This window comes from Enoplosus armatus, chromosome 16, assembly GCF_043641665.1.
Source record: "Enoplosus armatus isolate fEnoArm2 chromosome 16, fEnoArm2.hap1, whole genome shotgun sequence".
Lineage (NCBI taxonomy): Eukaryota > Metazoa > Chordata > Actinopteri > Centrarchiformes > Enoplosidae > Enoplosus > Enoplosus armatus.
Genome location: NC_092195.1, coordinates 15132504 through 15149423, shown reverse-complemented (window position 1 = coordinate 15149423; position 16920 = coordinate 15132504). Strand labels below are relative to the sequence as shown.

Genomic DNA, 16920 nt, shown 5'->3' with positions numbered 1-16920 from the left:
TGCCTGTAATGTGCGCAACACGCCACCATGTCCCAAAATGCAGCGCTGGACTTTGATTTGAATGAGTCACATGAACTGCAAGAGCTCAATTGCAATTGTCACCAAACAAAAAGCTCCCTCTCTCTCTGGAAGAAAGGGGTCTTTTGAGGGACACTGGAGTGGATCCTATTGCCCCGGAGGGAGACAAATTGGGCCCGTCAAGCCTCATTGCCAGAGTGACTGAAATTGGTTTGTGGTTCTGCTCCTGCACCATCCAATAAAGAGAAGAAACCTCAGAGAGAGCGCGAGAGAGGGGAAAGAGGGAGAGAATGAGGGGAAATGAGAGCAAAAGGAGCCTGGCTTGGCCATGGCACATTAAAGGTGCCAGCGAAGCACGGAGAAAACGGGGTCTTTTTAGCGCTGTAGCACCACAGTGGGGCAGCGTGGGCGGACATGGGCGAACAGAGCAGACACACACCACTCCCGACACACAAAGGCTGCTGTAATGGGGGCAGAAATGGCCGCTGTCCCACAGGCAATTTCTTCAGGGACAATCCTCAGAGATGGAATCATTGAAAACCTCACACAGCTCTGGGATGGAAAGACAGGATAAGATGAGACAGGGTTGTTTGTGCAACAAATTGGGACAACCAGGGGTGTAACTGACACTCAGTAGCGGGGTCGAGGAAGGAGCTGCCATCAACATCTTGTTATGGCTGGTGAGGAGCCTAGTTAGTTCCCACAGGTGTGCTGACCTCCCCTGCTTGTGTTGGGCAAATGTTCAGGGGGGTGTTCAAGACAGACAGTCCTTGTCTACCCTTTAAACACACCTTTTCGCTCTCCATTTTGCTTCTGCTCTGATTTTAAGAGATTGTGCAACATTTCTTCACAGCAATTTCTTAGAGTCCCTGCTGGTTGCATGTCAACCTCATAGTGATGACAAGACTCCAGTACATTACTGCGCCTGGCCAAGGAATAGTGTGAAGTGTCGTTTTTAAACCTACACTTAAACATACGAGATATAACGTGTTTATTAGTGAGATTTAGAGGTGCTGGTAGGCGGATTTTGTTTTGTCTTTCGGGTCAGAGCCAGGCTAGCTGTTTCCCTGTTTCCAGTCTTTGTGCCAAGCTAAGCCAACCAGCTGCTGGTGGTAGCTTCCTATTTACCATAAAAACAAGAGCGTGAAATCAATCTTGTCATCTAACTCTTGGGAAGAAAGCGAATAATCATATTTCTGAAAAATGTCAAACTATTCTTTTAAGCCTTTCTGTTACTTGAATATGCTTTGGCTGCCAAATAGGTCTAGTCAGTACCATTAAACGCCATAAAGTTTATGCAATCATTGCTAAAAATCAAAGTCAGATTACAACCTACATGTTGTACAACATGCAGCAAACACCACTCATCTGGCATTCTGGGCAAGTAAATAAGTGACCTAGGTTTGGTGATATCTACATGACAGAGATTAAGATGAGATCAAACAGCAGCAGGGAGATTCCCAGTTCAACACTGAAGCTCAGTATGCTGAGAAATGGTTGAGTTAGTTATGGTTGAATTAAAGAGAAAAAGAGACTGAAGCGGGAAGCAATGTGTTGACGACCACAGAGCGCAGCAAGCAACATTCCCCAATCTGTTTCCTAAAGTTTTCCCTGCAGGATCTGAGAGAGAGAGAGAGAGAGAGAGAGAGAGAGAGAGAGAGAGAGAGAGAGAGAGAGGTGGAATGCACCCACGGTGTGTGAAAGCATGGAAAAAGTGATGAGACACAAAAAGAAATGAAAAGACAAGAAGAGGAGGTGAAGAAAAAGGACTTTTGGTAGGACTGCCACTGGTTGCGTCACACTTTAAATACTGTTTGATGTGTGTGTATGAGTTTGTACAGTACGTGTGTGCATGTTTAGATATGTGTGTGTATGTGTGTGTGTGTGTGTGTGTGTGTGTGTGTGTGTGTGCGTGCGCGCATTTGTGTAACAGCTTGGACAACCGTGGAAAACTAGCTTAAACCCGGTGAAAAGAAGACGTTAAGAAGGATAGTAAGGACTGGTCCGGCCATCAAGGTCAAATAAAAAACAACGACAACAGCAACATCAACAACAGCAATATCAACATTAACATCATCATCAACAACATCAACAACAACAACAAAATCAAACTGAAAAATGAAGGAAAAAAACAAAAACAAAACTCTGGTTCAGAGTGTCTCTTCATCTTTGGTATAAAAATGGCCATCCATGGGCTGCATTTGATCCACAACTAGGAAAGACTACAGAAATTGTCAACAATTTCTTCTATTGCTTTTGCACTGATTGGTTTAAACCGTAAGCTCCTACTGAATCTACTGTTTTTATTTCACTGCCAGAATTTTTTCCGTAGTTTTTTTTTTTGTGTTCATTTTGTAATTTTTTTTCTTCTTCTTTTGTTTTTTTTTTTGTTTGTTTTTGCAGTGTGACAAGCAAAGCGGGCTAAAAACATCTTAAAGCTCATAAAAAAGGTAAAATGTGGCAGATAAAAAGCACTAATGTCATCGACAGCAACTTTGCCATGTAAAATAATAATTATGATAATAAAAAACAAGTTCAGCATTTGCAACAGACTGCATCCACAATGCAGCATGTTTTCTTATGTTTTCATTTTTTCCTCATTGTGAAAAATCTCTTCAAAGCTTCTCCTCTCCCCCTCCTTCCCACCCCCACCCTCGAGTCTTTTTCCCCCAACAGACATTTTGTTTTCTTCTGACACTTAGTTACCTCTGACATAATAATTATCAAAGTTTTCTTCTAATGAAGAAACGAAAAAAAGCTCTTCTCTATTAAATCTGTACAGCTTATGTGATAGATTCTTTTTTCCTCTTTAGGACAACTCATCCAGTATCTTGTACCCTCCAAGTGGTCCAAGAGACTGATTTCGTTTGCTTTTTTTTTTTTTTTTTGTTCCTAACCAGACGTCAGACTTTAACTCTGTAAAAAGTTTCTGGCGCCCTTCAAATTAAGGCCATGAAGATTCAAGAAAGAAAAAAACACTTTGTTTTTGAATATATCTAGAAAACTAAAATTTAACACTAGAACATAAAAAAGAGTGAAAAGAAATTGTAGCTTAATATCTGAGGAAGACAATCTCTGTGTGTATCTCAAACTTGACTCCCCTTTTCTAATTACAAAATAAACTTCATCACCTACCTGCGCATTCAACCTTTTTTTTTTTGTCAGTTTTTATTCGTTTTTTTCTTCTTTTTTTTTTTTAAATTGGTTGAGATTTTTCTTTGAGAAACTTTTCAAGCTTCAGCCCAGCCCTTCAGGCAGGTTCCCAGACTAAACAACTTCACTTCTTTGCACTGTGCCCAGCAATTTTCCCATCCCCTTCCTCAGCACTCTTTACCTCCTTCTTGCGTTTTATTTTTTCTCGTAGACCAGGTAGGAAATGAAAAAAGTGTCTCTTTTTTGGTGCCTGGGCAATCTGGAAGCAATCTCTTTCTTTTCTCTTTTTCCTCACATTCACAGTGCAGCCACCTTCTGTCTCAAGGCAACGCTGTCACAGGAACATTCGCTCAGGCCGTTGCTATCTGATGAAAGAGGAGAAAATAGAGAGAGAGAAGGGGAGGAGGGTGTGCGCAGTTGTAATCAAAGCACAATATTACAAACACAGAAAAGCAATAGAGCTGACAGCTGACAGCTGACGACCCAGTCAGAAGACTGAAGCAAAATGAAGCACGTTAAACTGATCGGGTCAGAAAAGCAAAAAGTGACGAGCAAATGACAACAGCAGCCAGGAATCATTTGAGTCATTTTATAACAGCACGACTGCGCACTCTCATCTTCCTTACTCTCGAGATTAGTATTTTGTGCAGCTTCCTTGCAATTTTACTGCTGTTGTTGTTACAAAGTACAAAACATCTCAAAAAATAGTTGTAATGTATGATAATATTCTTTTAGTTAACCAAATACTTCACAGTCAGGAAGCTTTTCTATACAAGTTAGATCTTACTAAGGGAGTGAAAAACATGTTTCTGACAGAATTTATGTGGTAAACCACAAAAATGTAAAAGTAAAGTAAGGGCAATATGGATAAAATACCTGACAAATCAAAGCACCTCATCATATATAAAAATAATATAAAACCTAATGCACACAGAAATATCAGTGGGATAAATACCTTTATATAAACAGTATGGCAAAATCTCTGATGGTAGACAAAAATCATATCGCCCACCCTGAATGCTTACAATTAAAAAAGTATTCGCAATAAACAATAAAAACTACCCTGAAAGGACAGAATACCATGTTAAAATGGTTGACAGCAATGGCCCCGCTTCACTGCTCGACTTACTTGGACTGGTATGAGTAAGCAGGAACATGGTCGGCAGCACTGTCCACCTGGATCTGTTGCTGCTGGCCAGCCACCTCCTGTGACGAGGGAGCCACTGTCTGGGGGGAGGCGTCCGTCACCACTCCCTGAGGACACGCACGGGAGGAAATGTGTCAGCTCTGAACTTTAACAAGCATCTCTCTGCCACGCTTGGCACTTCCTAGTGAAGTATGTGACTGAACTAGCGTAAAATTCTGCTAAATACGTCTGCCTACTCCGTACGTACATCTGTACTGTTCTCCTTCTGTCCTGGAGGAGGGAAATGACCTCTGTTGTTGTTGTATATTTTTTTCTGACCTGAATCAACTATCAACTATAGAGGGTGTTGTAGACAAACTAGCAATTCTGGGCTCTTGTGATTGTGATTATTACCCTCTGAGACTGACAGATTCATCACTCTGAACTCTGAACACAACCACAGAACTTCATTTAAAATATGAAACTTTTCCATCCAAAGATGTCAATATAATGTAGAATGTCAGAAATGCATATTAATGCAGGTGGAGAGTTTTCTATTTATGCACAGTTAAGGAGCAGCCATACAACAAATGCATTTTAACATTTCGCTCAAGTGTGATGCAGCTTCAGTAAAGCCCTGTAAGGAAAATCTGAAGAATATTTGTCTGTTATATACCAATGAAGCTACTTAAATGGAAAAGTTAGAGGAATATCGAGAACAAAGTGGTTAAATAAAATACACAACAAAGAATACAGAAGTATTGCTGACATTGGGATTAGTGAATAGAAGTAAAATATGTACAAACTGTGTTAAATTGTTGCAGATTTACATCTACATTTGAAGTAAAAGATGACCACGGGCACTGAATTCATCACAACAACCTCTTAGCCTTTTTATGTGTCTAGCTTTACCGATAGCGCCCCATCATTGAGTCATCTCAATCACCTTTAACAAGCTCTCAAGGATACTGCGTCCTGTCCATACATCAGCCCTCCAGACGCTGGCTGATACAGTGATATACACCCCGCTGCTGACGCTGGCATTGAGAGGACGACGGTGCGGATGAAATAGGTAAGAGGCGCCAGGGGCTACACTACAACTACATCTCTCTCCTCCGTCCCGCTCCTTCATGAGGAACTTTCTGAGGAGGGAGAGCTTGGAAGGGGGGATATAAGTGGGGGTGGGGGTGGGGGGTGCGACTAATGGGTCTGTCAGGGGAAACTGTCATTGTCCGTTGCTGGTGGGCTAACCAGAGCTCCGTGGCTGACGGATGTGTGTGTGTGTGTTCCAGCTACCTACCAGCCCGGACCGGCTGTGAGGCAGGAGAGAGAGACAGCACCGCCGGCACTGTGTCTCACTTCAGCTCCTGTCATCTGATACACGACTGATAGTCCATCTGAATACGACCGCACTGTCAGCCGCCAGACAGCCGGCCCGTTCTCCTCGCCGGCCTGCCAGCCTGCCTGCCTGCCCGCTTTCCACGTTCATCATTCCTCAGGACTGGACGGCCCGGACCTGCCAGGAGCTCAGACAGCCGCCCGGAGGAGTGACAAAGTCTGCACTGCACTTCAAATGTCTTTCCCAAATACTATAAAACTTCTGACTCATCTTGCTTTGCTTGCAGTTTTCATCCTCGTTATTTGCTGGTGGCGCGAGGCCATTTGTTTAGAGAGAGTAAGAGCAATTTACAGCCTGTTTGCAATGTAATCTGTCTATTTAATGACTGTTTTGATCTGTTGATGCGGTGAGCAGGTTTTTAGAAATGGTGAAGTGAGCGCTTGTGGGTGTAAGAGAGTGGGCTGTCAGGCATAATGATGTCCTCCTTTGGGCAAACATCAACAGATTCCTTTATTGGTAAATAATGTGTGCGTGCGTGTGGGTCTTACTTCGACAGGGACGGCTGTTGGAGGCACAGGAGTGTACTGGGGAATGTAGGTCCCTTGCATAGGCGCCGCGGCAGCTGCAGCAGTCATGTACTGAAACACAAACAAAAGACACAAAACATATCAAAACCCTTGCACACACATCACAATACACAGATATTACGTGCAACACACACATTTGTGACATTATATACCAAAATGGGACGAGAAAGACTTTTCAGATATCCAACAATTCCCTGAAAGTCTCATTCACTGCAATTATTCCCGTAACAACTGGGAGCGGGAGCTTGCTGTGCTCTCAGCGTCCTTTGGAGGGCGCTAAAAGAATGTGTGCACTCTCAACAGAGCAGAAGAGAGTATGTGAGGTAGACAGAGGAGGAAGAGATGTCCTGCTGTTCCACCAAAACTTCACAGGCAGGCAAATGCACCAGGCCACAGCTGAGAGGAGGGTAAAAAAGAAAAAAGAAAGAAAGCTGGTATGGGAATGAAGGGAGAGTGAGACAGAGAGAGGACAGAGGAAGCAGGAGGTCTGTTGCCTGTGGCCTATATTCCTTTAGTCATGCCTGCCCTGGCTTTTAACTGGGTGCTAGCTCGCTCCACGATGGCCATTTTACAGACGTGACACAAGTTCGGTTACATGACAGCCACAGGGCTTTCACATGCAAAATGAATGAGGACACGGCACTTTGTGTGAGGCTTTCTACAGGACTTGCTGTGAATGCATGTTGTGTGTGTGTGTGTGTGTGTGTGGTGGCGTACACGCGGCCAGTGTAAGCCTGATTTGCCAGTGTGTGTGTGTGTGTGTGTGTGTGTGCTCCTTTTTAATTAGCGCATGCCTGTGCATAAAAGATGACTTATCACTATTTGTCTGCCCAACTGTGCGCGTGGATGTATGTGTTCTCCAGCTGTGTGTTGGGAACATACATGCGTGTCTGTGTGAATGTGTGTGTCTCTGTGTGTGTGTGTGTGCCTGTGAGACACAGACAAAGACAAAGAGGCTTGGAATGATAATGCTGCAGTACAGCGCCAACGGATGTGATCCCAGATAAAAGCCACCAGGCTGCCTCTCCGCCTCTCCTCCTCTTCCTGCTGCTTTTCCGGACCAAGGAAAAAAAGGAAGTACAATCCCTTTCTTTCCGTCTTATTTTTTACTTCGCCTCTCAGTCCCCCTGCCAGTGCTAAAAAGCGTGGCGGCAGTATGCAGTAGGAGGCAGTAATGGAGGGGCTGTACCGGGCTGCGGAGCCTTTCTTGGCCGTGGGCCCGGCGGTGCTGGTGAAGTGTCATTACCGGCAGCGTTGCTAATGGATCGGGTACGGCTCCACCGCTCACTGCTAATGAGAGCAGCTAAAGGCCATGGACATGGGTGATTAACTCCCCCACCGTCGCTACACATGGCCAGGAGGATGCCCTGGGATGGATGTTAGCGTGCGTTCGTATGACTGTGTGGGTCTGTGCGTGTGAATTTAAGGTTATCACACCTTCAGGGCTGTCACACTCAGGACGGGGTGAGATGGCATATCCAGACTTCCTAACACATTACCACATTACCTCTCTGTGTCATGCCTTCTTCCCTCTCACCTTCCTGTCACTCGTGCTCTCTCTCTCTCTCTCTCTCTCTCTCTCTCTCACTCTCTCAACCTGCTATCGTCTAAAAGGGCCTATCAGATTGTTGAAGTGACCTTCTCCCCGGTGAATCGAAACCATGCATACCAATTTTCCTCGGGACTTTTTGTCTTCGCCTCTGCTTCCCATTAACTTATTCAGCCAACTCACCTGTGAGGGCTGCATGAAAGCAAATGAAGGGAAGCAGGAGATAATTAGCAATATCAAAATCCCCCTGTCAAAGGGAGGATGTCCATTTGAAATGTTATATTTCTCTGCAGGACTGCAAAAGGAATTTAAATTAGATTTAACAAGAAAATTTAATAAGATAAGATTTCTTCTTCTACCATAACCATTAGTTAACCTATTTAATGTGGCAGGTTGAGCAGGGCATATTTCTGCAGTCGCTGCTGTGGCAAGTCAGGGGGATGTCAAGCCTGGCTACAGTGAATTGGGTTGCTATGGTGATAAAGATGATTTTTGTCCAATTTCAACTCTTTTAATACTTCCCAGTCCATAGTCAGGGGACAGGTTTGGGCAATATAAAGCATCCCTAATTGGCAATAAATGGTGTTTCACTCTTACAGTCACACACACAGCCACGCATATCTATGAACATGCACACACACACATACACCTGCGCCTGGAACAGATGGCATGTGCGTATGTTTGATGAACGGGAGGCCTGAATAGTTCCTTAACGAGGCTGGTGTGAGTAGATTCCTTAAGTTTCTTCTCCACCATCTATCTCCATGACATACACCTATAACTACAGTATAAAGTCAGACCGCAATGCAGCAACACCAGGATGAAAATCTATACCATATACCACTCTGGTACCACAGTGATTTGGACCTCTGCACCGTGTAGGACAGTGCAATTTATGTTTAGTAGGTACAAGGATGATAGGGAAGTTTATTTTCTGCTTTCAGCTTTCAACATGAACAAGAATTCCTCGAGAAATTGTAGTTCTTGCACTGGTGGAATGTAGCACAACACGTTAGCATGTTTAAATGTTCAAATAAATCATCCACCTCTCTGTCTGTCACTCAGTCTCCACATCTATCTCTCCCCTCTGTGTTGACATGCTGTTCTGTTGCATCGTCTGCAAGGTGGAGGATAACAGTTGGTCAAGGAAAGAGCATCCAGCTACTGAGTGTAGGTTATTAATGGCGGAGCAGCGTGGGGATGGGCTCTGATGACTATTGATCTTAGCTGTTGGGCTCCGACACGACGGGAACTATTGGAGCTACACACCAGCGGCTGTGAATCACAGTGCTGTACCACTTCACCATGAAAAGCCCTGCATATCTTGGCCCCCAGGCTTTGTTAACATCCCGCCCGCGGAGATTTATACTGGCAAAATCAGTGTCATCTTTTTAATCACTTCTTTAAACACATTCTTATCAGCAGGCTTTTACAGTATATAGTTCTACTATTTTAATATTTATTATTTCAGTATTAAAGGTAACCTGTGGAGTTTTTAACCCTGAGTGGCGCAGACGTGGGTGACACAGTACACGGTCCTGCCAATGGCCTCACATTATTCCACTGATCTTCAAGTGGCAATAATGCGCCAAAAAATGCAGCAATGCACCATCAAAAGGCTAGCAAGTAAACATGGATGTAAACAATGCAAGTTTCAAAATGTCCAAGAAGATGTGTTTTGGTGTGGAACACTGAATATAAACTTTTGTTTGTTTAGAAGAAAACTCCTCAAGGCACATTTAATATAGCCGTTATCTAGTTGTGCTCTCTTAGTCTAAGAGTCAGTTTTATTTTTGTAAATGTGCTTTTTTTGCATATTTAAAAGTGCAAGGCAAATGAAAGTTTATTATTTTATTTTTAAAGCAGTATTAATAGATTTTAGTGGCCACTTAAGGGCAGAGGGACAAGCTTTTAACAAGAAATGTTAATTACATATTAACATTCACATGTAATCACCTTATAAAGTTGATATGGTGAATGTGTTAGCAGTAAACAGCTGCCTGCAACTGGAAACAAGGTTGATCAGAGTGATGAGACTGAACCAAACACTACAGTTGTGGGCCGTAAAACCAAAACGAAAGACACTGAATCCATTCAAGAGTGGCACAACTCTTGCACCATAGTACTTGGCTCCGAGCCCTTAAACACATTAAAAAAGCATTGTAAAATTTTAAAATGCCATAAAAGGTTGTTCCTCCCTTAACAATTACCTTCAAGGTCCTGCAAGGACCTAACTGCTCAGTGGTACTGGGAATCACCCAGGTGTTAACGTGTTACTGGTTGAATGTGAAGCTACAAGAGAAGAGAGTGCAGTCAACTTCCACCGGTTGAGTACAGGTTAAATATAGCCATGCATGTAGAATAACATACTGTACTTAGACTTCCCCACAGAAAACCAAGGGAAACAGCCCAGATAATAGAGGAAAGTGCTTCACACAAATCTGTCTTCCAGGGACAGAGAAGCTGTCAATCACCACTGTCACCATGACAACAGAGACCTGGGTTCTACATGTCATGACAGGAATAGGATGGAGAACACAGAGGGAAGGTCACCTCTTGTCATGTCAAACACTATGTCGCACACACACAAACGCAGACTCTGACATGCGTGCAAACACACACACACACACACAAATACTAAAATGACAGCGCATGTGCACATCCACAGCAACTAACGGGCACGAGCAAGCACAAGGAATGACAGATGGACTCTTGTTAAGTGGTGAGAGCTGGAAGATAGTGAATAAATCAGTAACAGAGCAATATGCACCAAACATGGTCAAATAAATCAGAGAGGAGCACGGATGGCATGTTTATGTGTGCCATCCATAAACAGTAAGCCTGAGGTTCTTTAGCATTCTGTAATCAAGTTGTTCAAGAAAGACACTCACCAAACTGAGCTGGGTGACTATAGAAGTTATTGAAAACAGAACATTTTCTGGTGAAGCAGCTAAATTCCAAAGCGGTGACCATCAGACGGCACCGATCCATGCTTCCTCATTACGAGGTGAGGTTTTCCCTGCCACTCCTTTTTAACAGGCCTAACCCTCCGTGCCGATCCTCGCTGCAAAATAACACGGCGTTCTCGGAAAGCTATGGTCACCACACCAGTGTCACAGCTTGGGCGGACCGGGAACATTTGGTTCTTTTCTTGGAGAGAAGAAGAAAGCTGCAGCCATACACAAACAGCCGCAGAGTCGCTGGAACAGCCAAGAGTATTCTGAGGTGTGGCTTCTCCTTCAGCGGCCAGAGGCAGTCGTGATAAGTTGTTGACTTTGGAGGACGCTACTCATGGCAGGTGCTCTTCTGTGGCGAAGGTTACGTCACGTGACCAGTGGGGGCAATCAAAACAACCTCACCACATGCGTGTACGCTTGAGGAATGTGCTCTAAGAGAATGTGGTGTCAAGTCCAGTTTACTACACGGATAGTTAGAGATCTTGGTTCCTAACCCCTCTTTTAACATGCTTTCTCAATCAGGCAGTATGGAGGGGCCTTCACATCTGGCTTAAGAATAAGCTCTATAGGAAATACGTCTCAATTCCCATAGATGATCAAGTGTGGCATGCCGTGTGTGCCGCTCAGCCATAGAGAAGTTATGCTACACAGCACATCGCCTCAGGAAAGCTAAGCAGGCAGAAAGGGGAGAGGCAGAGAGAGTAAACCAGACATGAAAAAAGGAGAGAGTGCCCTAACCCACTTTCTACTATAATACAACCCATCAAACATCAGAAGCCATCATCATAGATTAGCCTGTCTCTAATCCTGGCTGTTAGCACAGCTGGGGCAGATTAGGGTGGGGGCATTCCTGACAGAGCCAACATGGCGTCACAGTCGCTGACAGCTCACCTGGAAACACATGGGTAACTGTACAATACAGCACTGTTTCAATCATACACACACACACACAAACACACACAGAGATCAAACATAGTGCCGGAGCAAAGCTGCCTGCTTGCTTGCCCCCGGGGCAGCAGGGTTAGGGCAGGAAGTCAGGCTTCAGAACTGTGTGACACCTCTAAGTCGACTTGATCCTGAAAGGGGGGGGGGTTCCTGGTTTAGGGGGGCGGTGACTGTAAGCGAGAGTGTGTGTGTGTGTGGAATAAAGAAAACTGATGGAGTGATAGATCTCATGTGTGATTTAGAGAGTGAGGGAGAGGGAAGTGTGAGAAAGAAACAGAAATTAGAGGGTGAAAGTGAGGAAGGTGGAGAACAGAGAGCTCTGTCACACTGTTTAGCTTCACAGGAAATCTATTTAATGTGGAAGATCAGGGAGGAAATACGCTCTCTCAATATCTGGCAGTGAATGCATGCAGTGTAAAACAAATGATATGGCAGCTCCATGACAGAGCACATGTGGCGACAGCCTGAGAAGGTTTGGCTTTCTTGAATGGAAAAGTAAAATCCATCTCTTACTCAATGTGTACTTTGTTTTTGAACAAAATGAACAATGTTTCCTACAGATGAAAGACCTCCGCTTGGTCCTCCTGACACATACCAACGACGTAATGGACACCTGCCGTTTTCTTTCTCAACATTTCAAATTTTCCGTCTCAACTTTTAAGAGCAGATGTAGATTTTTAGATGAATTGCATTTCTGGATATGATGAAAAAGGATAACAGCAAAACAGCTAGCCACACATTTTATTTAACCTTTAATTAACCAGGAGATTAAAAATATCTTTTTCAAGGGAGTCCTACATACATTTAAAGTGTACCTTTCTATGAATGGATTTGTAGTCTTTGGGCATTCATCGCTTGGGCATAGGTTTGGTTTCAGAAATAGGGGACACAATAAAGTAATGGGTTTACTGACCCCCCCCAAAAAAGTGAAACTGTATACATGCTACTTCCTGCATTTATAAACCTTCATCATGATGAAACTGGTTAGCGTGTAGTAAGATTCAGTAATGCTTTGTAAATTGCTGAATTTTTAATTCACGACAGGACATTTAAGAAGTAGATAAAAGATGCCTGTGAATATTTTCTTGGTCACGTATCTGACAAAATGGTGGATAAACAATGTCAACAGAAACCAACCACTGGTTGCAGAATACGCCTGTTTTAGGAAAATATTGAAATTTCCCAAAATACATGCCTAAGAGGGTGAAGTTGTTTCTTTTCAGCCCTGAGTAGTGTATCCACCGACTGTATCCGACAGTGCAGCTTGTATATAGCGTAGAAAGCAAAACCCAGGGGAAAAAGTCCACCAAGTGCTCCTCGGTGCTTGTAAAGCTTACTGCTGTTATCGCACAGCAATAACTGAAGACGGCCTCGTTGAGTGTATCGGCATGTATCATCTGGAATATGGCAACAAGACAAGCTTGTGTTTGGGTGTTATGGTTATGTGCGTGGTTCATTGTAGCACAGCGAGGACTACTCACACTTCCTGTAGTGCCCAGGGACAGATGGTTCATCTGCTGGGTGATAGGGCCCATCATGCTGGCAGGCTGCATGGACATAGTGTGGTCCATGGCTGGCGTGATCACTGCACCCTGGAGACGAGACAAGGAGAAGGTAAGATGAACGGAGGAACTGAAGAAATGATGAAGATTGTGCATATTCTTTTATTGCTTATTTTGATTCATATTAGCTTCCACAAAGTGGTTTATAGTCCTCCTGGAGTCCATGTAAAATATTAAAAACAAAAAGGTAGAGTTAACCAAACGTGAATATCAGAAAATAAGCTAACAGATTTCACAAGGTAAAGGAGGTATAAATACTGGTGTATAAAAGGACATGGAGGAGGGACACTTGGGATTACGGTGGTAAGGGCTAAAGGAGGCCAGGCAGGAAGTTGGGGGTTTGAAAAGAGAAGAAGACAGGAAAGTGAAAAGTTGAGGAAGAGATGGAAGAGAGAGAAGGGTGGGTCCCAGGCAGAGGTGACATGAGGACAACTCAGCCAGAAAAGAAGAAGGGAAGAGGGACAGCGTCAATAAACAGCAACAGAACACAGGGACATTTTCAAGATCAATACACACTATTGTCTTTGGTCCATCAAAATCATCAATAACTGCTGCTGATGTATCAACAATATGGGTTTGTGTTGTTCTCGAGCCTCCCCTGTTGGTATAATGCGCGGCATGTTTTCCCTAACGGGCGGATGAGAGCGCTAGAAGCTTCTTTTTCACGGTGCAGTGGAACATGAGGGAAAGTGATGAAACCATTGTTGCTCTTTCATCCCTTGTCATGATAGCTCCATTTACCCAGCACTGAAGCCCCGGGAGGAACGCGTTCAAAACCAAGCCCTTTTCCTCTGCTCGGCTCGCCTCTCCTCTCACTTTGTCTGTCTGTACTGTAAGTGTCTATGTGTGTTTGTAGGTAAGCCTGCAACACACTGTGTGTAACAGCATTTGTGCACGAGTGTGAAAAAGACTGACAGTGTCTATGTGTGTGTATATGTGAGCGTGCAACTCCAATAAGGTATGTTTGCGAGTGTGCGCGTGCATGTGTGCACTCCACTGGTGACTCTGTGTGGGCCTATTGGAGAACAAACTGTGCAGACACAGCCTGTCAGAATCGCTCTGCTTGTCTACTCCCTGCATTCACAACACAGTCAGCTAACTTCCTCTCTCCTCCCTCTCCCACTCCATATGCAAGCTTCATGGGACCCTTCCCGGAGTTTCGCCTCAGCACAAAAAGAAAGAAACTGGGAGCTCCTTGGTAGCAGAATGGTTACGGAGCACGCTGCACGTCATAAAGGTGAAAGGTGAAAAATCCCCCAAAAATACTCTAAAAGAAAAGCAAGAAAGAAACTGGGTGGAATGCTGAGATGGTTGAAGTATACACACATATACACAAACCTTTGTCCTTACATAAATTAGATCTTATGTAGAGATTAGTTGTTAAACTAAATATTTACACGCAGTAACAGTAACCAAGGTGTAACTGCTGTGTAGCTAAATAAATAAACTGATAAAACTTACATTAGCTTGCTAATATAAGAGGTAATATGAAATATGGTCGATATGTATGACTCCATGCTTGATCAAAATGATGTTTAATAATGATGTAAACTGGAAAAATTAAGTTAAAAAATGTTATGCTAATAACGGCAGGCTAAATGACAAAATGGTGTCATTATAATATATATATATTGTATAATTTCCCCCCGGGGGATCAATAAAGTATTTCTGATTCAGATTCTGATTAGCGTATTTCCGTCGCATTCTAAACTGCACAAATATTATTAATTCTGAAACACATTTCTGCATGTATGCACATTATACAAATAAAACAAAGTAAAGGATTAGCAACTTTAATATATTGTTTCCCCGAATGTATTTTTTTTTATCAGATTTTCACAATTTACAATTTTACAGCTCAGATGCTACACTGACTTTCTGTTTGCATACTTGGTGTCTTTTCTTTTGATTGAACAGCACTACAGATGTTTAGTAACGATTAAAACATTGCTTAAATCGTTACTACAGTAGGTTTTAATGGTAATTAAGTAATTTAGTAAATCACTAGTTTGAAACTAGCTACTACTAACTGAGAACATAGGAAGGACTACATACAGACTTAGTGATGGCTTAATGAATAGCTGGTGCAACCCAATGCAGATCCTTGACTTAAGCAATACAAAGATATAAACTGATTGCATCTCTTATCCGTTTTGTGTGGAAAGTCTGAACCTTGCAAAGTAACTAGTGTCCATAGCTGTCAAGGAAATGTAGTGGAGTAAAAAGGCACAATATTTCTCTCTAGAATGTGGTGAAGTTGAAGTTTAAAGGAGCAAATAATGAAAATACCTAGTACTTAGTTCCGTTTCATCACTGGCTGTGACGGATGAAATAAGAAAAGGAGAGGGGAAACGAGGAGACAGACGGAAAGACTGTGTGGGGACAGGAGCGGGATGATTAAGGAGAGAGCTGATGGAGGTCATGAGGAAGACGGGAGCGAGAGGAGACGGACGGGGAAAGGGAGGAGGGAGAATTAAAGAGAAAGGCTGAGGGACACACAGGGAGAAAGCGAGAGAAGACAAAGAAAAAGAAAGAAGAATAGAGAAGGCGAGGAAGAGAGAAAGAAAGAGAAAGACAGGAGCGAGAGGGAAGCAGCAGGAGCTGTGGGCTACCTGTTACTGATTCAGCCTCTGACAATGCCTTTATAATGGGAAAGGGAGAGCAACGGAAAGGCTTAATTCACAGACGTGTCAGGGAGAGTTAAGCCGATTTGTGATTTCGATTTTCTGTGTTTGTGAGACTGAGTGTCTGTGAGAGAGGAGGTTTTAGTGTGTGTGTGTGTGGGTGTCTGTCGTGTCGTGTTGTGTGTCTGTCCACGGACAGACTAGAGAGGAAGGAAAATGAGAAAGAGACTGACACAAATAGACAAGATATGTTTTTGATTTGTCCTCTGTGTGTGTGTGAGAGAGAGGGAGACAGAGAAAGAGCAAGATAATGGATGCTGCAGACATATCTGTTACAAATGTATGAGATGATGTTTACAGATCTCCTCAATGTATGCACATGTTTTGGTGTGTGTGTGTGTGTGCATCTGTGAAAAGCCCATCTTGCCTAAGACGGTATTGATCTGGCTCTGGACAGGAGACAGATGATATCAGCCCGTTGTTAAATACGCTGATATACGCTCGACGACCAGAGACAATGTACAGTAAATAAGAAATCTTGTAAAAAATCTTACAGCCAGCAGTGTTTTTTAATGGCCGCTCATTACAAGTAAACAGCAACACTCCGACTGATGGAGTGCTGATCGGTATCAGCTGATATTCATTACTTGGTCTTTAGAGCTGCTGATCAGAAATAACTATTGTAAAATGGGTACGGCAAATACATAAATGTCACACAGATAGTGAGTGTGTTTACTGCCTGATCCATTACAGCTAAAAGATCTCATGAAGTGGTTTACATTCCTGTCTTGCCCTACGTAGACTCAAGATGCAGTCAGGTGGACAGTATGTTTGAGTTGCAAGTATCGAGCTTAAGGAACTGAGAATTTGGTTTCTTCCTGCACAGAATTTCATCCAGTTTGGAGATACTGCCTTTTTGTTTGACTGAGTGAGATGTAAAACTGCCTTTTGTGATTTTTAAAATTCTGCTCTGGACAAAATTGCTAATTTTGGAAGGTGTAACAGTATTAGAGTATTAGAACATGTAATGAACTGGCAGTGTACCATTTTAGAATGAAAA

General features: G+C 43.2%; 1 protein-coding gene across 4 annotated transcripts in view; it reads right to left on the bottom strand.

Annotated features, from left to right (window-relative positions):
- Positions 1 to 2779: 2779 nt before the first annotated feature.
- rbms3 (RNA binding motif, single stranded interacting protein) overlaps positions 2780 to 16920 on the bottom strand; it is a 253939-nt gene continuing 239798 nt past the window's right edge. For 2 of the 4 annotated variants that reach the window (XM_070921154.1, XM_070921155.1), the window contains 3 exons: positions 13156 to 13266; positions 6185 to 6274; positions 4297 to 4425 (listed from right to left, as the gene is read on the bottom strand). In XM_070921154.1, the coding sequence (XP_070777255.1) occupies positions 4297 to 4425; positions 6185 to 6274; positions 13156 to 13266 (330 nt within the window). Of the gene's footprint in view, positions 3537 to 4296; positions 4426 to 6184; positions 6275 to 13155; positions 13267 to 16920 lie in introns of those variants that run through there. The other 2 variants (XM_070921153.1, XM_070921156.1) reach the window with 2 other exon arrangements.